Here is a 24,965-nt window from a genome sequence, read left to right as displayed (position 1 = left end):
ATTGGGGAAATTTTCTGATCATCAATGCCTGAAAAAGGCATTGATCCCAAGACTAGTGTTTGCACAATCAATGACAAATACGATCCTGAGGTTGCATTTTGCCCTTTAATATTACACTTAAACTGCACTGATGGTTAGGTTTATGTTTGGGGATTGGGTTGGGGGTACAGTTTACATACACAAATATGCATTCCTCTTTACTGTATTACAGCCAGTACAGCTGGAAAAAAAAACTCACTTCTATACTTGCTTTTGGTGCCCCTCCATGGACATTACACCCACAAAATGGAACACACCCATATGCTGGCTTTGGCCACTAGTGGCAGTGTTTCGCATTTCGGTAAGCACAGACTAATTTTAGCTAAAGAAATCACATGAAAGCACATGCTTCCATTAAAAGTGTATATACTGTTGCTGTTTTTGTTTAATTTTTTAAAGGGAACAAATCAAAATCATTTTAGACCACAGTTCACCAGAACCACAGATGGAATGTAGCTTTATAATGTCATCTTTAATTTAAATAAATTATAAAACTGGACATATGGAACATTTGCACAGTTTGGAATTCTGGTGCATAATTTAAACATAAAGCTGAATACAAAAAGGTCTTATGTCAAAAAGCTGGCAGTTTCAAATTCTCATATCTCAAATCATCTTTATTCATAAGAAAAGGTGCAAAGGGAATTTGCAAGCCAATAGCAAATAATGAGTTACATTCAAATAACTGCCAAGAAGAACATGAGTCACAGGAGTGATAAAAATCTATTAAATTAGCTTTGTATTCAACACTTTCAACAAAAAGTTGTAAGTCATGAACACTGTTGTCCCATGCCAGTGCACTAATTTAAACTTTGTATATGTAATAGGTTTGAGTTGAAACTAAGAAAAATTCAAGTTAAGAGATGCTAATTGCTGTCATTTAGCTGCATCCTATTACTCAGCCAGCAACACTGGCTTTGAATTTCAATTAGTGTGTATTTTGAATATGTGACTAATTACAGGTCATACATAGTCATATAGAAGCTACAAATCCAACTCAAGCCTTGTCCTCATTTTATGTTGCATTATCTCTGGTACATGAATGAATTCCATTTTCAGCCACAATATCATTTTTCTTTTTCTAGCAGTGTTCAATTTTATAACTGATCCATTTTTTTAAACGGCATAAGATCATTTGACTGCCATCTTTGGATCTTCATCTAATTGGGTACGTCACGATGTCTTCTTTATCGCAATAGTCCTTAATCTTTCTCATATTAGAATGCATCATAGTGCATTAACACATTTTGAATTATCTATAGAGGAAAATCTTTGTTAATACAAGTGGAAGTTTCTATCTAAGAGAGGTCAGTTCACATACATCTTACTATTAATCAATAATCAGTCTCAATGAATGTAGCTGAAATAGACAACCAGTTCCCGAATTGATCAGAGGAGGTTGTATGTTAACCAAATTTACATTGCTCTAAAGGGCTCTTTCAAAAATATTTACAAAAGATCTGATGAATTATAAAAGTCTGTTTACTTCCAAATATAAAAAGTCCAGTGGCTTAATATTACAGATATTACAGGGAATCTTGAAAACACTCCAGTTATTACCTATTCAGCTAAAAAAATCAAAAGCTGACAAAACAAGTATGATTCTGTATATCTTCAAATGAATCCAGTCACTTTATGTGATCTCCCCGGTGCTTGCTCAGAATTGCCTCGCAGTTATTGCTTGTTACCTTTACTCTAGCTCGTTATTCATCTGTCAGACTAGCACATACACAGCCACACTTGATCTCTAGCATTTTTTGCACTGAATATGCTCTGTGTGTCCACCCTTTCTTCTTACAGGTCCCCTTTCATCATCAAACCTGGCCTGCACCTCATAATTAATGAGAGGTCCAATTTCCTGAAGATTAAAGGCAAAACAATTAAAAGCATAGGAGGACAGGGAGTAAAAAATTGAGGAGGAAATTCAAAAAGAAGCTTTTGTTTGCTTGTTTGGTGAACTGCATTGAGGTGGTTTTGAAAAATAAAAATTAACCCAAAGAACAGTTGCCCACAAGGAACTACACAGAATTCAAGGCCAGGAGAAGTGACAAGAGCTGTTTTTTGGCTTTAGTAGGAAACATTTCTCTACAACAAAATGTGCAAACAGTTGATCAATCAATGTAGTAAAATAAGCAGTAGGCTATGTAGTACTACAAAACTAGGTTTTCTACATATGCCTGGGCCATACCAGAGACTATTTAGCAGAGATGGGCCACTTCTATTAAAATGAATGGGAGAAATTGGAATGCCCAACCAAGAAGCTCTAACGGTCAATGTATGTAGAAATTAAGTCTCGACTTACAGGTAAAAGAGCCAATGACCTTTTAGATACAGACATCGCCTGTCAATCAACTTGAGAACACGCATGCGCCTCACCTATACAAGCCGAGAACATTTAGCTTTTTTTGTGTAATATGAGGTAAAGCACCACCACTTATGATACTAGTTTTGTCAGATTGTACTGTTGACTTATAATATGCTCTTTGATCGTAATTTTGGCCAACCGTTTTTGAGATTTCTGTGTTCTTCCGTTCAAGTACAGTAGATAGAAGCTGCACTGGCATGACTGGAAATAGCCTCCTCAGAGCGTTCCAAAGATGTCCGACAGTGGACTGACTTGCTATAAAATCTTTGGCCATACTCACCACCAAAATGCTATTGTGTTGTGAGTGGTTGCCCAGCCATTATTATGAGGTTGCTAATGTGTTCTGTGTGTTTTTAGAGAATTGCTATGCAGATGCTAGGGTGTTACAGGTTGTTGCTAAGACATCACTGGGCTGTTGCTAGGTTGTTAGTTCCTGACTAAGTCTGTTCTCTAGAAATGGCCCAGGTTCTTCCTACAATGTAAGTATATTTAATTATTTTGCTTGTTTTCTCATCTGCAAGGCAAAAATCCTACATCTGATTGCATAGAAAATTGAAAGCATACCTCTACTCTGCATGATTCAAGGAATGATATATGCATGTATGGGCAAGAGGCATTAGTTTCATATTGAAGATTAGTACTTTGGGTTAGGAGCTTGTTCAAATCTTTAAACCTACTGTAAGTAAAAGCAACAGTAATAGTGATGCTTGCCTAAGCAACAACACATATAAAACACAGACAAATGGAGAGACAAAGAGAGAGGTACTGTAGAAATGTGAACATGGCAAGAGTCTTGAGGACAGAAGGTTGGCTCTTCTAAACGAGGCTGTATAAATGGTGTAGGAGAGCTTATTAAACCATTGAAAACAGATTGTCGGCCGGCCTTGAGCTCTCCCCTTGAGACTCAGACATATGTGTGGTAAGAGTTCTGGGATTGGCTGGGTCCAGGAAGGTTGAAACGGACACTAAAAACCTCTCACACCTTCACTCTTGCTGCCTCTCCATGTAATTACACGGTGACATTTACATATATTGCACCACCTAATAGACCTCATTATGGGGGAGGGTGGTCTAATACTTAAAGTAAGCTTCCTGCCATTTGCAGATGGAGCTCATGCAAAGTAAGTTAAAGTACACTAATTGCAATACTCACGGGATACCTGGCAGCTCAATGTGGGGCAGACCTTAAATAACCTTATATAAGAGAGGGCTTGAAACTCTTATTTAAACTCAGACAAGTTTACCAAAATCACACGGGTATAGCTAATGACAATCAGCAGTAGGGATGGGCACAAGTAGTTGACCATAGAGTACTCGCAAGTGAAAACAATGATCAATCATGAAAACACAATAAATGCGTAAATTAATGTTTATAGAATATATAATCTTGCAACTTCATGAAATAAACTTTACACCGATTCAAGTCCTATACCAAACAACACAACATAAATCCTTCCAGAAATGCATCCATATCTTCGTTTAAAAAAGAAAAATCCTTAAACATTTTGTGATTGCTTACAATGGCATTGGGGGCGGGAACTTACGGTCCACTGAGACTGAACAGCTTTTTCAGAAACTGTTACTGTGGTCAAGCAGGAGCCTACTATGGCTTCGAAAACACACAGTGATGTGAGGATACACTTCATCAAACATTTTACAAAACACAGTGCAGTGCAAGTTATGCAGCACAAAGCTGTCATACAACTTTACCACAAGTACAATGCAGCATCACCTCGCATTTAAACACAAAATGTCGAACGAAAACGAAGATGCTAGCCAGACACGAAAAACAGTCAGACGTACATGCGATGCTAGCAGAGTTGAAAGAACAACACAGCTAATAGTCAAAATCTTAGCCAAAGATTTACTGCCTCTAAGTTTTGTTGAAGGGGATGGATTTAGAGAATTAATGAATTACATTGAGAACCAATATGACATGCCTTCTCGCAAGACAATCACAGCAAGAATAGACACTCTATACGAAAGGAGTGCTTCTTTACTTAAAGACATCCGATCGAAGCTAGAATGGATTGCTATCACTACTGACTCGTGGACCTCAATAACTACTAACTCCAATATAACACTAACATGCCACTACATCAGTGAATGGAAAATTCACAGTGCAGTATTAGAAACACACAGTTTCGATGAAAGACACACAGCTGTGAACATAGCTAACTATCTAAAGGGTGCAACAGAAAAGTGGCTGTCGATGTCTGAGAAAGAGTTAGCATGTGTTCATGATAACACAAGTAGTATGGTTCTGGTGAATTGAGGTCTTTGGGAATCAGTGCCTTGCTTTGCCCACACACTTCAGCTTGCAATTAATGAGGGCCTCAAAGTTGCTAGTTTGAGCCGTGTGTTAGCTGCAAGCAGCCAATTGGTTGCACATTTTCACCACAGCACAGTAGCCACAACGTCGTTCAAGCAAAAACAAAAACAACAAAACCTACCCAAACACAAACTGATTCAGTGTTGTCGTACACCCTGGATTTCGGTCTGTGACGTGTTTGAACACCTCCTCGAACAGGTGGGGTGGGCTGTGTCAGCTATTCTCTCAGATCGTAATGTCACGAAACTGTCAGATGCAAGGACACTAGAGCTGACAGATGAGCACTGGCAAACTATTGAAGATTTGACACCAGTGCTCCAGTCTTTGAAGTGTGCCACATCTGCAATGTGTACTGAGACACATGTGGGCATTTCAATGGTGTATCCATTCACAAATAGCCTTAAACCCAAGGTACAAACATCTCAAGATTCTTGAGCCAGAGCTTCAACAGAGAGTAAAGAAGAAACTGCAACAGCTTTGTGACACCGTTCCAGACAGCGTAGGTGCTGCCTATCATGGCGACGTTGAACATGGAGACTTTCAATCTGGGGCAGCAACAGCTCTACACATTCTGTTGGGAGAGGATTATAGCACCAGTGATGTCTGTTTGCAGCACAACGAAATCAAGAGCTACCTCAGTGAGCCATGCATCACCCTAAGCCAGGATCTGTTACTGTGGTGGCAGGTAAATGAGAAAAGGTACAGAAAGCTGAGTGTCCTTGCTCAGTGGTATTTGTCCATTCCTGCAACCTCTGTACCAGTGGAACACGTTTTTTCCACCGCAGGTCTAGTTGTGAATAGACGGATTCGGCTCGGATTTCACCTGAGCATGGAGGCTCATCTTTTTAAATAAAAACATGTAGGCTAGCTGCATAGCCTGAATGAGTCAGAATGTGACATTAATAGCAGGGATGTGTTAAGTTTACAAATATTAATCGATGTGTTAACAGTGGAAGTAAAGTTTGCATGAAATTAATACCAGAGATACCTTTTTTCTCTAGAGTACTCGAGCTGTCAATATGACCAAAATGCCCATCCCTAATCATCAGTTAAGCCCTGAAATCTGTTGATATCCATATCACGGGGCCTCTCTAATTAAAGAGGTTCTCAGCCCAAAATATTGTGCTCCATCATCAGACTCCATCTGGATGGACAGCCATTACCAGGGCCAATAATGGGTAAACAAAAAGACTAACAATGCTTTTTAGGAAACAAAAAACAAAAACAGGCCACAGATGAATGCTTATGCTAACATGTCCCTTGCCAACAATAAAACAGCCAAGAGAACCAAGCCAAACCAAGAGCCAATGTTCCAAGCATCAAATGCAAGTAAAAATTGGCTTTGGCGAGTAAACAACACAGAATTCGTGGAAATGGCGAATTCACAGTTGGACCCCTTGTGCCTGGCACAATTAATATTGAGCTATCACGATCCACTGAAAGCAGAGGGTAAACAGAATTTTAAAAAATATATATGTTTTTGTACATTTGCTTTTGATCATGGCAGTAGTAATTCATCATAATAATGATCAAATGATTGAGAAGAGCATTATAACAGGGCATATATCCAACTGGGTGGCATAGTCGAGTGTATTTTAAAGAGTGACATTTTAAAGAACTGACACAGGTGACTGGATCACAGTTGTGGAATGATGCTGTACAGTCCCAGCAAGGTATGCAAGATTGCAGTGGTCTACTGCATCCTCCTTAACCCAGCACTTTACACTGACCCGCTGGACATATCGTTTTACCATCTTGTAATCACACTGCTATTGCCCAGATGTGCTCTCTCTCTCATACAGAAATAAAACATCTTGACACAGAATTACAGGATAAGATGAATAGTATACTGTATGAACGCAGAGGTTTTATACAGAAATGTGCAAATGAAATTACGTTTAAATGGGTATGGGTCTGTAGAGGTAATGGTATAAATATACAAAATAAAATTTAAAAATAGTGCTTTTTCATATTGAAAACGTATTGCACCTACTGTATACTTTTATACTGTATTGCACTAAACTGTAATATACTGTACCATGGCTTTACTAAACGTCATGTGAATACGTCTTTTAGGTGCTTTGTCTATGACAGTATGATCTGTGCATCTGCGGTTAAAAAAGTAGCTTAAATGTAGCAAGCTACTTTTGATGTGTAGCTTGTTGTGTAACTTGCTACTTTTTCTGGTGTAGCTTTTAGCTTAGTTTATCAAATTTTTCTGTTGAGTAGGTGGTAGCTTAGCTAGCTAAATTTTTTGAGGCAGCTGTCTTTGGTTTCAGATACTTTTGTAACACTGTATGTTCTTGTGTATGGTTCCCTCTTTTTTATGTGTCTATTAAATCATCTGACAGTATTGTTTGTGTCTGCATACAAAAAAGTTTCACAATATGTCCTGTGTTCCCTATCTGTCACCAACTCGACGTTGCACTAGCCAACGGTACCTCTCTAGTAGACATCTGTAGAGCAGCGAGCTGGGCAACACCCAATACTTATGCGAGAGGTTATAATCTCCAGGTTTAGCCAGTTTCATCTCGTGTGTTGACAGGTATGAGCAGGTAAGTGTGCGGGCAGCTGGCCGGGTGTACCACTTGTGCACGTGTGCTTTTTCCCCACGGCTGGTGAATTCGGCGGAGGAATTCAAAGCCGGGCCCAGTATGTGTGCTAGTATGCCCTGCACTGGGGTAGGTGCTCCACATGTGCTGGTTACCTGTGGTAACACCTTGTGACGTATTTTCCAGGGCAAATCCATGTCTCCCTTCGGCAGGCTCCCCCCTGCCTCCAGTCACCGTGCTGTAGATTTCCTCCCCTCCGGGTAGAACCTACCACAGGGCTTCTTCCACATGTGGCTAGTAAGCTCATGTGACATATTCGCCACAGGTTAACCTCCCCTTCGGGCACGATGTACTGAAATTTTTTTTCACTTTGTGGGAAAAAAAGAGAGCAAAGGTCGTGGCTGGCGCGGCCTGTTCCCATTGTAGATACGTCTTGCAAGTAATATAATGTAAGATATAACTACTTGAATAAATATCTAGACTTTTGTATAACGAAACATCTCTTTATGGTTCTACTACACACATTTAGAACAACATAGAATGGCAGTGACAGCTAGCCAGTGTGCCCTCATTCACTTCCTGGTTCAGGGCACTGTAGATCAGAAGATAGATTGACAGATTAGATATCTACATTTTTCTTTTCTTCACGTTTCTTAGTGTAATGAGTAAAATGGCATGTTTACCTTTTTAAATGAATATCATATCCTAAAACTACATCAAATGATAGTCATTTCAAGGAATATACTGTAACATGTTGTTGCATGGGGGGCGTGGCCATGTGTCGGTCTACGACCCAGGTGATGAGCCTTACCTCTTTCCCTCTCCCGCAGACCTACACATGACCACCCCCCACGCCACGCCACATATCTGTTGTTGTTTATGCTATGGGACTTGCTATGTTTTGGGGAATGTTTGGGTGTGTTATTCATTAACATTTAAATGTAATTGGGGTTACAGTTATGTTTCAAGATCAGTTTAATATTAATTATGTTGTTTTATGTTATGAGGTTAATTTTTTAGGTACCCTGGGTGAGATTAGTGTTCCTTTGAGTTAAATGTGATCCTTTTGGTATAGTTGAAGACAGATACATTGATTTCTTATGCAAACATTAGATGTGATCATTGTTGCCTTTTGACAACAGTTAAGTAATTATCCTTTGGGATTAGTCATTCATATCCAGTTAATTTCCATGATGCATTAATATGTGAGTTGTGCAGTTGCCAATATCTTCATGCAGCTTCAGATTCACAGAGACAGAGACTGGATAATCTCATTAGATGCACATGACACATAGACCTATGCTGATTGTTTCAAATAAACAAGTGAATAACAATTCTATAATTCAGCTATTATAGGAACAATTTTATATTTAAAACAATTATGCAAAACACAGTTTAATTGTCGCTAAGCAATATTCAAAATTCACCCGCCTTTGGCAGGTCTGGCAAAAAGGTTCATTTTGGACACTGAAAATGAGCCAACACAGCTCTATTGTTCCACCTGTGATTAAGATCCTACTTACCCAAGTGGTTTCTCCAGTCGGCTGGCTGGTGACCCGACAATCTCACCCAGTGTGCAGAACATCTGCCCAAGAAAGTCCTAGATGGGGCAGGTAAGGATCAAGCACAAGAAGTGGTAAGAGCTTATCACATTCCACAAATCCCACCGCTCCGCTCTCTTGTTATAATAATGAATTGAAAGACAAAGACATACGTAAAGTTCAAGAGGCTTCTGGGAAGAAGGGCAGCCATGTGTTCAACAGAGCACAGCATGTAACAGAAAGCACAAGACACAAATACAATACATGCCACACAGACGACATACTGTAGCAGATGCTTTTGTTAATGGTCAAACCAGGGAAGGGAGACATGGAGAGGTTTGATTAGTGACACCCTCGTGAATGCACTGCATGCACTAATGAGTTGTGATGAAAAACATAGGAATATGGGGAATTTGTAAATAAAAATATCCAAATAATTTTAGGATCAAATGGTCATATTGATTTTCTTCTGTGGATGGTTTTGCTTTTTGCTTCCACATGGCATCAGAGAGTAATTGTACTAAATGTTTATATAACAATAGTTATTGTCACTATCCAAAAACACAGTCCTTTAGGTTTTTAATGTGGATTCAAAAAGTTGTAACAAAAGAAGTTGTATATACTGTAATTCTACATGAGCTCAATCCATGACTAATAAATCTACCTCACTGGTGGATCCAATTGAAAGAAAGATGAATTGATATATGATATCTAAGGCAATTTAACAATAATCAGTGCAATAAACTGAAAGTTACAATTCAATATGACTTAAAAATGTCTTCCCCTGCCCTGAAACTTTTAAAATATATTTGGATACTTTTATTTTTTTAAATGTTGATTTGCATTTAAATGTTTTCTTTCAGGTTACATGAAGGTCACATTATAGTACTACTTACGTGTTTGGAAAGGTCGGGACTTTTAGAGTCAACATCATATCTGAATTAAAGGGAAATACAAATATTTTAACCTATTTTCTTTGTGTGGCTATAACAAATTGTTGAAATGGGTGGCTAATTAAAAGATAAGCCATAAAAGACAAAAACAAATTAATGGTCACAAAAACATGCTCAAACACACACATATAATATATGCCTCTCAATTAGAGGAATATTCTGTCTTCAATAAGTTAACCTCAATTGACAGCATTTGTGGCATGATGTTTATTACCACAGAAAATAATTTTGACCCTCTTTTTCTTTAAAAAATCAAGAATCAAGTTTACGGTATGACACTTAGTATGGAGCTGAATGGTGTCAATTTGTAAATGCTAAAATACTCACTGTATGAAATGTACAGCCACAAGACATAAACAGTATGTGTGTTATCATGATTAGTGCGATTTTTTTTTTTTTTTAGCAGATTATTTCATGATCTGGCAAACTATTTTAGAACATTCCTGTTGTTTACATCAAATGGTGTACAGTCATGACGGTGACAACAGGAAAAGGAAAAAGGTGAGAGTGTTTTCCAAAAGACAAAGACTCAATCGCTCACTGGCACTCCCAAGGAGCGGGATCAGAAGAAATAACTCACAAATCAAAGCGCAGGTTCTGCTTCTCCTCAAAGAAATAGTCGAGGATGTACTTCCTGACAAAGTCTGGATTTAGCGTGTTGTCAATCACCTCCGTTCTTCCAAACTAGAGAATGGATTAGGGGATAGTGGTGGGAGAGATAGGGTCAGAAAGGGAGGAAAGAGGAGAGGGAGAAAATCAGATTGGATTTAAAGAACAGAATGACATCAGAGTAATGGAGTACAAATTGGGAGATGAAAACATTGGTGCAAAACAATGTAGAAATCCTCCTCCTAGCTAAATCCCATCTGATATTTATTTAACATTTATCTTCCAGGTTAGTTCCTGGAGAGAAGAAACTTTTTTTTAATATAGAGAGAGACCTAGCCAAAATGGCAGTACAGAACACTACAACAACAATCTTTGATTTGTGTCCTGACCTAAACCATTTAAAGACAAAAGAGTTTGCCATTACAGAGTGTGTTCCAAGAATAAGGGGCAGTTAGGTTACAAAATAGGACATGAAATTAATTTGAGCTTTTTTGTTTCTTTCTTTTTTTCAACAAATGATCCGTAAAAGGTGGTGAAAATGTTGATCGTCTACCTCAGGAGGTCAAACGAAATAAAATATATTTGTTTTATTTTCTATTCAAGTTTTGCGATCCTGAATCTACACGTTTAAAATGCCTGAATACAGTTTAAAATCCTGATTTGTGTAATTGTGTCATTTTCTAACAATAAACATTAATGAACACCAAAATTAAAGAGATAAAAAATATACAATTAAAAAAGGCTTTACGAAAAACTATGCCAGAATGGGTTATTAGTTTGCAAATATCACTCAGCAGGTACTAGCTAATTTGCGACAAAATGTTGAATTTAAATGATTGATACATTTATATTTCTCATGAATTAAAGAAAAATGTTTCTTGATAATTTTTGTTTTATTTTACAATAAGTGGCTTGAACGGTAATAGGCTAACAGGGTTGAATAATTGAGCTTCCCAACTGCAGTCAGTCTCAATATATATATACACACATACATATATATATATATATAATTTAAATATTAACACATAATATTTAGAACAAATATTGTTCTAAGATAAGACAACAAACCAATTAATGCTTTATAAATTAAGGTGTACCAATGAAACAGCCTGTGTAGTCCATCCCGGCCTAATGAGAAGTATGAGTAAACGTATCTCACTTTGTTTACCAAAATTAAAACCATTGCCCTCAGCAGCTGAAGCAGGAAATAGTATTGAACTTATGGACAAATATGAGCTCCAGTTTCCCATGTGAAAAGTCCACAGAGGGATACTAAAAGCTTTTTGTATTTAGTTGTAAATAATGCAATACAATGACGAAGAATCAATATTTTATTAACTCTACCCCCAAACCCCAACCTTAAACCTTACCATTAGTGGAGAAAAATGTCATTTTAGAGGGAAAATGGAACATCTGAATGGTGCTCGTCATTGATTATGTGAAAGTGATCATTTCCTGGTTTCAACATGGTACCCAAACCAAGGTCTATGACATCATCAGTTGTACCACAGAACAAGGTGAACATATTTGAACTGTAGCAAACATGTTTGATGAGAGAGCTGGTGCTTGTCAGTAACTCAGAAGGATGTCGGTGTCAGGGTACATTTAGTTGCAACATGCCAACTTCCTGTGTGATCATTTTGGTAAAAGATGAAGAAATCGTAAAAATGGTACGAGTTGACTTTAATTCCCATTGAGAAAAATAAACGAACCAATGAACAATTATTTTATGATTTTTAATCCCATAAACCAAATTAAACATTTAACCCTTTACTCAAACCCTAAACATCAGGGATTGGAACAAAACGAGGGAACAAATCTACTCTCTCCTCCTCATTTATTTTCTTCTCTAACAACGTACTATCCTCCCGAGACTCATCTAAAGCAAAAGGGTTGGTCTGCTGAGGTGTGCACTCTTGTGCAGTGAAGGGAGAGTTTCAGCGGAACTACAAGTCACTGTTGCCAGCATTAATTACAGCAGTGTGGCCATCAACCTGAGAGCTTTGAAGACTGGCGACAATTGTCTGCTTAATAAGGCGGGGCTTTGGCCAAATGCTGTGCAATATCCCTCCAAAGCCCAGCTATGGGCACACCACTCCATCATTAACCCCTTTTCCCCTTTAAAAAAGGACAAAATAATTGGACAGGTCCCCTCCCCTCCTTCTAAGGCTAAATGTGCTATAAGCAAATTGTGTCCACCTTTTGACACTGAAACGTAGTACAAGTGACATATTGTTTTCCCCGCTTACGGGGTTGTTGACTGTTCATGCAATATCATTTGGCCATAAATTATTCAGTGTCACAAAGAGTTTACATAAGATAATAAAATGCCAGCAAACATAGACTTTTTCAAGCATACTGTTTTTCACAGTTTACACAGAGGGGACTTCTTGAAGTTATCACCTTTGGTCAGAGCACTTCGGCAATATCTAGAGTAATTCATGGTCTATGTTAACACAAAAATGTTATAACAGGCTTATTACATGTTATCCAAGATAATATGCGTTGCAACCTCTTTAAAACATTTTTTATAAATTATACATTTATTATATTGTAAAATATAAATATACATTATAAGAATTAGAAATGCATTAATTATAATAGATCATATTACATTTTCATGTTTTCAACTCTCTCTGTTTTTAAAAGTCTAAGTCTGCTAAAACCAAGAGTAATAAGAGTAAATGTTCTGCTCAGAAATGACATACAACCAACAAGACTGTTTAAATAAATTTGTAATTTTAATACATTCTAGCGTTCAAGCCAACTGCAAAACCTTGTCAAAGTGAAGCATTCACTTTACTTACGCAAGAGTTACCAGCTTTAATTGCAGCATCCACAAAGAGCTGTCAACCATCTAATGAATGAACTTAATTAAAAAGCAAGTAGTTTGCTGTTGTGTTGGTTGAAACGAATCATTAAACTGCTCTGTTAATTTTAAATCAACAAGCTAAAAGCTATATAAAGCTATATAGATAATTAGTAAAGTGTGCAACTGCTATAATCCCTCTGAAATAGCAAGATGGCAGGCCACTCTGTAGGCCTTATAATAAAGTTATATGTTTCATTTTGCACAGGAAAAACTAAAAAGTATTTGCATGTAAGTAATCAAACGCTAGATTTGCAAGAACCTTGTCTGGACTGACAGCTTCGAATTATAATTAAACGTTTGTTGAGAGAATATGGCAAACTGTTTTTGACTTGATCGTGCTGATGATTTTGAAGCATTGCAAGATAAATTTCACCTTGAAAAGAATCAATGTGCAATTGGTACTCTACTGTTAGAACACACTTAGCGTTCAGCTAATCAGTAAGGACTACAGGGCAACCGTTATGACACTTAATTAATACTCATGAGCCAAGCTGATAAGGTTTATAATGTCCCCATCTCCCCATAACACACACACACTTTTCAGATTGTTCCAATGTCCCTCAACTAAACAATACATTCATAAACAGTCTGGGTTATCTAATTAAAAGAATGGTTCATTTCAGCCTATTTAGGCCTATATGAAATTAGCATAAATTAACAATAGTGTTGATAAAGAAGCATTCACAGAGCAAATATACTTCAAAAACGTAACATTCTGGGCTGACGGTTCTGTCAGAAAGGCTCTAGTTCAGAGATTTAATTGACAGTGGATAGTATTTAATGAAAGTGCTGGAGCCTATACAATAAAAAAAAAAAATCCCCCAAACCCTTTTTAATGCGTGAAAAGAGTCAAGCCCCTCACAGCAATTTGAAGAAAAGATCATGCTTGTCAGATCTGTCGAGCACAACTGCACATGTGTGTAGCACACCAAGAGATACACAGTAATAGTGAACAGAACCAGCACAAATCATACCTTGCTGTTCTGAGTGAAAGTGTGTGTGTTTGTATTTTGTATATTTATATTTGTATTTAGCGTTAAAGACCAAAAGTGACGCTTTATCAGACTGGTAGATGAACTTTAAAATAAGAACATTGGCAGACTGATCAGATTGTTTCCCTCATATTGTATGGGGATTTAGGTATGTATGACAAATAGATCAAAATGTAAATATTCAACTTTGCTGTTGCTCACAAATCAAATATGGCACCATTGAAGTGAACACATTGGTCATGAAGCATGCCAATGCCATTTGGCCTCAATGGCGTATAGTACAAGAGTTGTATGAAATACTTTTAAGAGGGTTTCTTTATTGTTATTTTGTAGCTTGAGACCGCCAGTTCCCTTTCACTTTCATCACATGGAAAAGAGCAGCCAGAATATTCTAAAAAAACGAAAGAAAGTAATACTGTACAGGCTTATAATGGCATGAGTGTGAGTAAATGATGACAGAATATGAATATTTGGGTGAACAATTCCTGCAAGCGATATGTGGTTCAGATAATATTCTCAAAGCAACACACAAAAGCTCCTCAACAAAAAACTAAAATCACAAACAATAGGTATAACAAATCATTCAGATCATCTGACTTCATTAATAGCAAGTCTCTCCTGTTATTCACATCAAATCAGAGCAGACTGCTTATAAAAATGGAATGGAGAAATATGAAAAATAACAGGAGTTAATGCTGTGGCAAGCAGTCTTCACCTACACAAAGATCTTCAAATATTCTGCAGGTGTATGAGTCTGACCCAGCTTTCAGTTTAATAAAAGTCAGTGTAAAGGGCAAAAGCTTCTGTTGCTGGATGAAAAAAGTCTTATTCGTCTTTAATTTAAGATAAGATGTTTATGTGTATATATGACATTCTGTGATATTTTGTTTTAGTTTCATCTCAAATTAGCATTTCACGTGGCAAAACGAGTCACTTCTGGTTGCATTTAAAGGAATAGTTCACCTAAAAATGCTCACCCTCATGTCGTTCCAAACCTACATGACTTTCTTTCTTCCATGGAACACAAAAGTACATGTGGCCCTATTTTAAAAGTGTTATGGCTAAGCACAGCCATATGCTTTAAGTCATATGCACAAAGTCAATGTGCAAGGCAATGAAGTTTAGGTATTTTCATGCAAGCATGCACTTAGTCTAGGCACAAGTGAGTTTGGAGATATTGTGCATGCAAAGCACTAACGGGCTGTGTCAAGTGCAATCTAATTCTGAGGTTCTTCTCTGGTATTTGCACTGTCTGTGTCCTGTTATATACAGTGGATATAAAAAGTATACACACCCCTGTTAAAACAGTAGGTTTTTGTGATGTAAGATACAGTATTAAACAAAGATAAATCATATCAGAATTTTTGCACCTTTAATGTAAATATTACAACCAATGCAATGCCACTGAAAACCAAAGTGACACGTTTCAGAGAAAAAATAAAATAAAAATAAAAAACTTGAATAAACTAACTGCATAAGTGTGCAAATCCCTGAATACTTAGTTGAAGCACCCTTTGTTTTTATTACTGTTTATATTTAACAAGGAATTTAGTCCAGATCTGTCAAGGGCATTTCCAGTGTACGGCCCTCTTCAGGTAACTCCCACAGATTTTCTATAGGATTCAGGTCTGGGCTCTGGCTGGGCCATTCCAAAACATTCAACTTTTTTTGCTGAAGCCATTCTTTTGTTGATTTGGATGTGTGCTTTGGATCATCGTCATACTCAAGGGTTAAAGATCTCTTCATTTTCAGCTTTCTAGCAGACGCCAGAAGTTTCTGTGCCAAAATTGACTGGTTCTTGGAGCTATTCATGATTCCCTCCACATTCAATAAAGCCCCAGTTCCAGCTGAAGAAAAGCAGCCCCAAAGCATGATGCTGCCACAACCATGCTTCACCGTGGGTATGGTGTTTTGTTGGGTTTTGCTGATGTGCTGTGTTGTTTTTGCGCCAAACATACCTTTTACAATTTTGGTCAAAAAGTTAAAACACATTTTTCTGGATATAGGTTTTCGCTGGGCTTGGATGTTTTGTTTTTTTATTTCGTCAGAAAAGGCTTGGTCTTGCCACCCTGCCCCATAGCCCAGACATATTATGAATACGGGAGATAGTTGTCACAAGTAGGGAGCAATCAGTACTTGCCAGAAAGAGCTGTAGCTCCTTTAATGCTGCTGTAGGCCTCTTGACAGCCTCAGTTTTGTCTTTGTATTCACAACAATTTTGGAGGGTCAACCTGTTCTAGATAATGTCACTGTTGTGCCATACTTTCTCCATTTGTTGATGACTGTTTTCACTGTGACTCATGCAAGGCTGGACTGGTAATCTGGCATACCGGGCATTTTCCCAGTGGGCTGACGCACTTTGGGGCCGATCAGGGACGGACTGGCCATTAGGGGAACCGAGCGGGCCGGTGGGTTGGCCACGAATCATTTCCCTGTCAGGACAGTATCTAATTGGCACAGCATTAGCCAATTAGCTGTTCTTGGGAAAATTACATTGGCACTACAATTTGCTCATTGCACTTAATTAAAAAAAATATGCTCTTGCAAATAATATTTACGTATTGGTCTTCTATCCTTTCAACTCATGTGGATTGTCCTCATAAAGGCATTCAGAAGGTAAAATGCCGAAAAACATTTTCCAGATCACCAATAAAAGTGCAAGCTTATTTTAAGAAATGCAGTGTTCAAAACACAAAAGCAAAATACAGCAGCACCCAGCAAGACAATCCTCTTCTGATTCATTACCTTAAATTGGAAAGTGTGGAAAATGACATTGTTATAACAACACCACTCGCTAAGAAATAACACTCGTGCAATGTGTGGAGACAGAACAGAAAGCGGTTGCAAAGGAGCTGAGTGTTGCTTGTTAGTGATAAGAAATTGTTTGATGGTGAAAAACAAGAGGAAGAACGAAGAAGCACCAGCAGACACACGTGATTGGACAACACCAGAGATCAAACTACAGCAATACGCAAAGTATGTGTGGCTCAGGTTTCACCTACATTGAGGGGACCATATATGTCCCCACAAGGATAGTAAAACCTGAAACATCCAAAATAAAGGTTTCTGCGAGGGTAAGGTTTGGGGTAGTGTTGAGGATAGAAAATATAATTAGCCTATTATACAAATAATAGAAGTCAAAGGAAAGTCACCACAATGAAAAACAAAGCACAGCAAAGATTGTGTTAGCTTACCTCTCTCCATTGCTTGGTCTCCACTCCTTGGGTGTACAAAACACACACTGTGAGAAGGACAAAAATAATAATTAGTAAAAATAAGTGGCATTATGTTGAAGTACATAAAACACACACACACACACACACACACACACACACACAAACAAATTACATTTGACATTTTTTTAAATGATTATTATTATTACTATTATTATTATATCTATGTTGTTAGTTTATTGATATATCGTTTTAACTAAAAGCAATGGGGGAAAACAACACAAACATTAGTAAATAATGAAGTTGATGAACTCTGTGATGTTTTGTGTAATTAGTTTGAGCAATGGCTAATTTTCTTATGTAAATAATCAGTAACATTTTATTCATTTTAAGTTACTGAGCTTGACAAGACCATATGTCTTAGACAATAACTCAGTGATGGGTATTTGCCCACTAATTCATCCTCTCTCCCTTTTCTCCATCTCTATTTGTTTAAGTCTCTGTTGTTTTCAAAGGTTCTCTTTGAAACTATTGCGCATTTGAGTTCATGTTTCATTTAAGATCTTTGGAGACACACAGATGCAGATGAGAAGATCTCATCAGAATCACACTGATGTTTGATGAAAGGAGAAAGACAAAAGGGAGAAAATGAGTGGGGGTTGCTAATTAATGCAGAAAGAGTGGAAAATGAAGAGACGCAAAGCTTAGTTTCATCTTCATTGGCTGTACTCACATGGATCGGATTTGGAGAACGTGTCTCTGTCTAAAAGATTCCTGGGGAGAAAGAAAAAAAATAAGATTAGTATAATTTTGACAGCACGATTAGAGCTATCAGTGACACATTGACATTTGCTGCTTTACTGAAGAGGCCTTTTGACAAATTCATAAAACTGGCTGTTAAGAATTCCACAAAAAAAGAGATTTCAGGATAAATGTTCAACATAGCATGTTTGCCGTAGGGTCCGTCACAACACTAGGGTGATTTTCACACTATGTTTAACATCTTTTTTTTTTTTAAGGCCACTTTTAATTCTATGTTAACACTGTTCACACTTGAATGGAGGTTAGCACCACTTTTAACCCTCATTTATTTTGAATATTTTTGTAAATGCTGATCTCCTGGAATTTTCACGCACAACAGTCTCTAGAATTTACACTGAATGTTGCCAAAAACAAAAAAACGTCCAGTGAGCAGCAGATCTGTGGACTGAAATGTCTTGTTGATGGGAGAAAGGTGTCCTTGGTTGTTCCTGGCAGGCTACTCAGCATTATAGGTTCTGATTAGGGTGAAGGTGTGGTTATGGCATCTGCTGCCTGCCAGGCACATTTTTACAATGGGTGAATCAACACTAATGTTTAAACATCCATTCTGTTGAGTTGTGCTTCATGTTTGTTTAAAGGTACCAAACAAGATAATATAGGATTACATTAACCCAGGATTGAACCTAACCCTGGATTTGTAATTTGAAGTGTGAAAAACCCATTAGAGCTGAAGTTTACATGACAGTGCCATGCTATTCTTTAAAGTAACCAAGTGTATCATATAAATACCATGGTACATACATTTAGTAATCATTCAGAACCACAGTATACTGTACCATCGTTCGGCCAGGCCATAACAAAGAGATTTTCTTCTCAACAGATGCTCTTATTCAATAAAATATTAATTCATCCAGATATTGTATACTTTCACTCCTACACTCTAGTCACCAGTCAAGCAATCTTTGGTATAAATGTGTTAAGTATATAATATGGTGTTTCATGAGACGTTTGGAGCAACAGATTGTTGTTTCTATTTCTAAATGCAACAGATCTTGGTGTACATCCTACATGAGGATAATTTTAGCCGATAATAACGGTAGTCAGGCAACACATTTCTGTGTTGCTGAGGTGTTACAGTATATCTAAGTCAGAGTGCAGGTTACAAAATGCACTTTATAGAAAACATGCATTTGCAACAGATACATTATCTTCATTCATGTCTTAATTGCATGTTCATGACTTTATTCTGTTAGTTCAAATATCTCATTGTATTATGACACTAACATCATGCTAGCTGGAAGGTTACACTGGCCCCACACAAAGATGGTTTTCATTGTTTTAAATTATTTAAATGGGAATTAATAGGTGGTTTCCCTATCAGCTTCCACACTATATGTTGGAAAATGGCTGAGGATTTGCTGCCATTTAGACACAAGAGCATCAGTGAGGTCATACCCTGATATTGGGTGATGGGGCCTGGAAAATAGTCGTTAATGGAATTAAAGGAATAGTTCACACAAAAATGTTAATTCCCTAATCTTTAACTCACCCTCATGTCATCCCAGATGTGCATGACTTTCTTCTGCTGAACTCAAATTAAGAATTTTAGGGGAATATTTCAGCTTAGGAGGTCCACACAATACTGGTGAATAGTGGCTAAAACTGGAGGAGGTCCAAATATCACATAAAGGCATCAAAAGTAATCCATGGTGGCTCAGCAGTTAAGGCTCTGGGTTACTGACCACAAGGTCAGGGTTTCAAGCCCCAACACGCCTTATCATGGCTGACCCTGCACAGCTTAGCAGGGATATGTGAAAAAAAAAATTCACTGTATATATGCAAAACATTTATGTATAATGTGTGACAATAGATCAATTATTATATGACTCCAGTGGTTTTATCAATATCTTCTGAAACAATCCCATTGGTTTTGTGTAAGCACAGACCAAATTGTAACCTCCTTTTCACAGTTAATCTTGCCATTGCAGTCTCTAGGCATGATCATGATTTCAAACTCGATTACACTTCATAGTGCTTGACGCATGCATAGAGCGCTAGATGGTGCTATAGGAAGTGCAATCAAGCTTGAAGTCATAATCACTAAGGAGACTGCTGTCAAAATGTATAGTAAAAATGTAATTACATTTTGATCTGTTCTAACCCAAAACTGACTTGATCACTTCAGAAGACATTGATAAAACCACTGGAGTCTTGTGGATTACATTTATGATGCCTTTGTGGTATTTGGACCTTCAGAGTTCTGGCAACAATTCACTTTAATCTGGACCTACAGAGCTGAAATAGTTTTCTGAAAATCTTTATTTGTTTTCTGCAGAAGAAAGAAAGTCAAACACATCTGGGATGACATGAGGGGGAGGGAGTAAGTGATAAAAGAATTTTCATTTTTGGGTGAACTATCCCTTTAAGGGGCTAGCCATGCCGTTAATAACAAAGGGTTGTCCGTATACTTTGGCCTTGTAGTGCATTTTAAAATTGACAAAACTTTAAGGTATACAGGTTTGGTGCTCTCCAGATATGAAAAAACTTGATCTGCTGAAATAAACGCTGAATGCAGATATTGATTCCAACATTGGTGTTTCACTTCTGTTAATACAAACTACAAGATTATGGGTCTGCCTCATTCCCAGTGGCACAACTGTCAAAATCTAAATCAGAGATGGCATTTCTATTATGAGAGAACACACACCCACACAGACAAAATCAGATGGACCCAGGCAGTGTAGCGGTGATCAAAAGGAAATGTGTGGTTTTCATATCCCTAACAAAGCAGCTGTGATTACAGGTTCTCATCAGTGAGACTCGCAAGGCATCCATCTCGAAATGCCCTCACCGTACATCATTCATTCTTGTGCTTCACCTCATCTGTGAGTCTACAGGAATCTCGCCACTCATAATTCTTTCATCTGCCTTAATCAGCTGTGCTTATACCAACTGCAGATGAAAATTACCATGTTGGACCGAGACAGCAGAAATAAAGGAAATGGTTATGATAACAGACAGAGCAGAAAATATGTGCCTTTATTTGTGCTCTTTCTTCGTATTCTTGTCTTAATTGTTCATTTTCTGCTTCTTCGTTTCATTATTTACAGCACTTGTCAGACTGCGCAGTATTAGTTCTAACAGTATTAGTAATAACACTATTAAACCTCTGCAATTTCTGCAATTTGTATATAATTTATAAGTATATAGTCTTAGGTGTGTCTATTTTTGTTTTGTTTTTATGACTATTCAGAGTATAATTTCTGTGCCACTAGCAGCATCAAGCAAAATTGAAAAAATAACGCTTCAAAAGTGTTAGCCCCACCCCAAACTCATGCCACGCCTTGCAAGCACTCAGGGGTGACTTTCCCTCAAGAGAAATTAACTAGCTAGTCATGACAGTTTCCCAAAACCATAGTAACTATGCCGCACATCTGTTATTTGAACCACATTGGTACAACAATATAGAACTGTCAATAATTACTTTACTCAGGGGGTGGAGTAATAATTTGTGAATATTTCTAATTATAATAGCTAATTTACACATACATCAGAAAGCCGTTTAATGCTCAAAAGCTGCTGAAGACACAAAAGCAGCATGCCCAGTGTAACTCTGCATTGTGTAAAGCGTCAGAACCATTGTGCTGCAATAGTCGGGTTTCCCTCTACATCAGACACTTGAACATATACGCACATATGCATTCTTCAAAAACCTATAAGAACACCACTTGTGCGTTAATATGGACATTTAAACCCTGTTGTCTGACAGAATCTGTGCATTAAAGTGCTTTCTCTAAACAGCCATTGATGTTCTTAGAAACAGTACTCAAAGCTTCCTCTCCAGTCCAAAAAGAGCATCTATTATTTCCATTCTGCAAAAACGACTCATTGTGAAATTAGAAAAGGGGCTCATTTAATAGTTCACACCTCTACAACATATGTTGTACATCAGTGTACCACCAGTACATTGGTACAACACAAGTGTAACAAAAGTGTAACAAAAGGTTTGTTGTTGGGCAGACAAAGGATGAAGCGGCAGCCGGATTCCACATTCCAAGAGAGTCCGATTTTATTCAAATAAACAGCTATCTGTTTCCAGCGCAAATTGAAACAAGGTTCAGCTTTTCAATAATAACAACACAAAATACAGCTTTTCAGCCAGCATAAAACAGCACTCAGTTAATAGCCACACAGTCTCTTTGTGTGTGCATCAGCCTCTCTTCCTGTGGACTGGCTGTCTTTAATCTTCCCATACTCTCACTGTGAACATAGAGACAGTGATTAGTCACAATTCATCTCAGGTGGATGTCCTTACCACTCCCCAGACGGGCACTGGACCACACCCTCACCTCCACACTATCTTAAAAACTGATAATTACATTTTTAATTATAATGTAATTAATTATTCTTACTATAATGATTAACTTCCCTGAGTTGGTTATACACATGCCCAAGGAGTGCTAAACCCATGCGGGTCAGTTTAGGATTGTAGGCTGTTCAGACCAGTGTCTGATACTGTCACAGAGCGAGACAAAGAGACCCAATAGCAGAGGATCAGTTCAAAGTATTTATTAACAATAAATAGCAGCTTAAAATATGCTGGCAAAGAATGGAGAACCCAGCACCGGCTGCAGTAGCAGGAGGAGAAGCTCAAGGATGCATGATGCAGATCCGTGAATGGTGTGTTCGTAGGCGAATGTGTGCATCGTGGTAGTCAGGAGGAGATTTGAGAGGAATCCTCCATTGAAGATTCGTGAGTGCAGAGAACAAGTGTACAGCAAACTGGGAGGCAACCACACTCACCGACATGTGGGCAGAGATGGGCAACCAAATAGACACACGAGACAGGACCAACTAGGCAGAGAGTGTGAGGAAAGTTACTTCACACCAAAAACACTTCAACACTAAACACATTCATTAATCTAGCAAAGAACACAACACACAAGGGGATTAAAATAAGCAGGAACAAACAAGGGACAGGTGCCACTCACCAGCTGAAAGTTAGCATGATCAGCGTTCCCATGAAAACAATCAGGGTTCCCATGGAAACGCTGATTCCATGTGCCAGTGGCACCTGAAACACATGAGGGAAAAACGACAACACAATTAGACCTAAACTAACAGAACATGGAGCATGAGTGTCCGGATCTCGACACAAACTGAAACCAAACCATACAGGAAGTCATGTTCCAGATACCATGCTCCGGACACAAAACAAGACTGACCGAAGAGCGCACAGTGGTAACTCACAAACGGACATGTGCACTCACACTAAGAACGTACACGAAACACAAGGCATGGGATGATGATGTCACGGTCCCGTCATACAAAACCCAACCTGACAATGTGACAGGACAGTGTCAGATATGGGCTACATTTAAAATGTCACATGAATAACCAAACAAAAAAATCAGATTTGAGCAGAAAATCAGATCAGGGTCACATTCAGCTGCGGTGTGAACGCAGCCTTAGTGTCTAGCTTAAACAGAAAATAATGTTGTGTCATTTCTGGATCCTTTAAATAACATTCTGAGTCAACAAATTTTCTCAAAGAACATGAAAAGTTTACCTGAAGAAACTCCAGACGTGTTGTTGATATCGAGCATGTCTCCATGAGAGAGAAGATGAAAGTGGATTGTAGTTTAGGTGCTCACAAATATTTCCTAAGCGGAAAGTTCGGGCATATTGGATCACTCCTATTATAATCAATGAAGCTGTTAGCGTTGTTAGTGCATAACTTGCAGACAAGTTAATGTTATTTTTTTTATTGTAAAAAAACTTTCTTTGTGTGTCTCTTTCTTCTGCAGTTGCTTTTGTACTACTCGAGCTACTCTTAGAACGTTGCAGTGCGATACTGATGATATTGTTGAGTTTTGTGAGACAAATTGCTTATGTTCCTCATTTGTTAGTCACTTTGGATAAAAAGCATCTGCTAAATGACTACATGTAAATGTAAATGAATTACGCAGCTTCAGTCATTATACTGGGGCAACATATAGTCACAATTAGAGCCCATAAAGAAATACTCTTACTGATCTGCTATACTCTACCTATGAAAATTCCTATAAGTTGGCAAAAATATCATTCACCTACCAGAGATAAGATGTAAGCTACAGTTGTTCTTACTGCACATATCCAGCCTTCTCGCTTCACTACAGTGTTTCATGTATCCATCTGTGGTTGCTCTTTTGGAAATCTAAGCATTTTAATTTCCATTAATTCCAGGCACCCAGGGAGCATCCAACCACCAAACAACATGACCCACATTTTAATAATGACATTCTATTACAATCGTGTTAACCTTAGTATCGTAAATCGTGTAAAAGTTACAATGAATGAAGCGCCTCCCACAGTTGTTTTACATGAGTTTGATAACTAACCAGAAGATGTTACTTCCTTAAACAGATGAACGGTGCATGAAATGATCTATAGTCAGCAGCTTTTATTGCAAAATAAACAATATTCAGGACTCCAACATGGAGCGAATTGTGCTTATTACATGGTTACTTACCAAAGAAACGCATAATTCCTCAAGAAATACTGATTTGAGATTAAATTATTTAAATAGGGTAGGCGAATGCATAGCATGGACCATAACAAAAAAACAAAAGTAAAGTATATGATGAAGTTAAGACTTCAGTAAAGTGAAGAAAGGCTGTTTGCTTTCTCTTCTGTCTCATATTAGCCTTGACGTCCTATATTTTGGCCGTAATAAACCCATTGGGACACCCATTTTCCCGAAATTGTGGCAAATTTATCAAGGGAGACCCCCTCC

At 37.9% G+C, this 24,965-nt stretch overlaps 1 protein-coding gene across 1 annotated transcript in view; it reads right to left on the bottom strand.

Moving 5' to 3' along the window:
* Positions 1-24,965, bottom strand: part of LOC127632731 (copine-5) — a 179,940-nt gene that overhangs the window by 116,000 nt on the left and 38,975 nt on the right. The window contains exons 2-6 of the mRNA XM_052111475.1: positions 18,162-18,202; positions 17,450-17,496; positions 10,363-10,466; positions 9,726-9,765; positions 8,812-8,888 (exon numbers count right to left, since the gene is read on the bottom strand). Of these exons, the coding sequence (XP_051967435.1) occupies positions 8,812-8,888; positions 9,726-9,765; positions 10,363-10,466; positions 17,450-17,496; positions 18,162-18,202 (309 nt within the window). The remainder of the gene's footprint in view (positions 1-8,811; positions 8,889-9,725; positions 9,766-10,362; positions 10,467-17,449; positions 17,497-18,161; positions 18,203-24,965) is intronic.

Source organism: Xyrauchen texanus, chromosome 39 (genome assembly GCF_025860055.1).
Source record: "Xyrauchen texanus isolate HMW12.3.18 chromosome 39, RBS_HiC_50CHRs, whole genome shotgun sequence".
Lineage (NCBI taxonomy): Eukaryota > Metazoa > Chordata > Actinopteri > Cypriniformes > Catostomidae > Xyrauchen > Xyrauchen texanus.
Note: the sequence above shows the minus strand (reverse complement) of the source record. Positions and strands in the feature narration are given on the sequence as shown.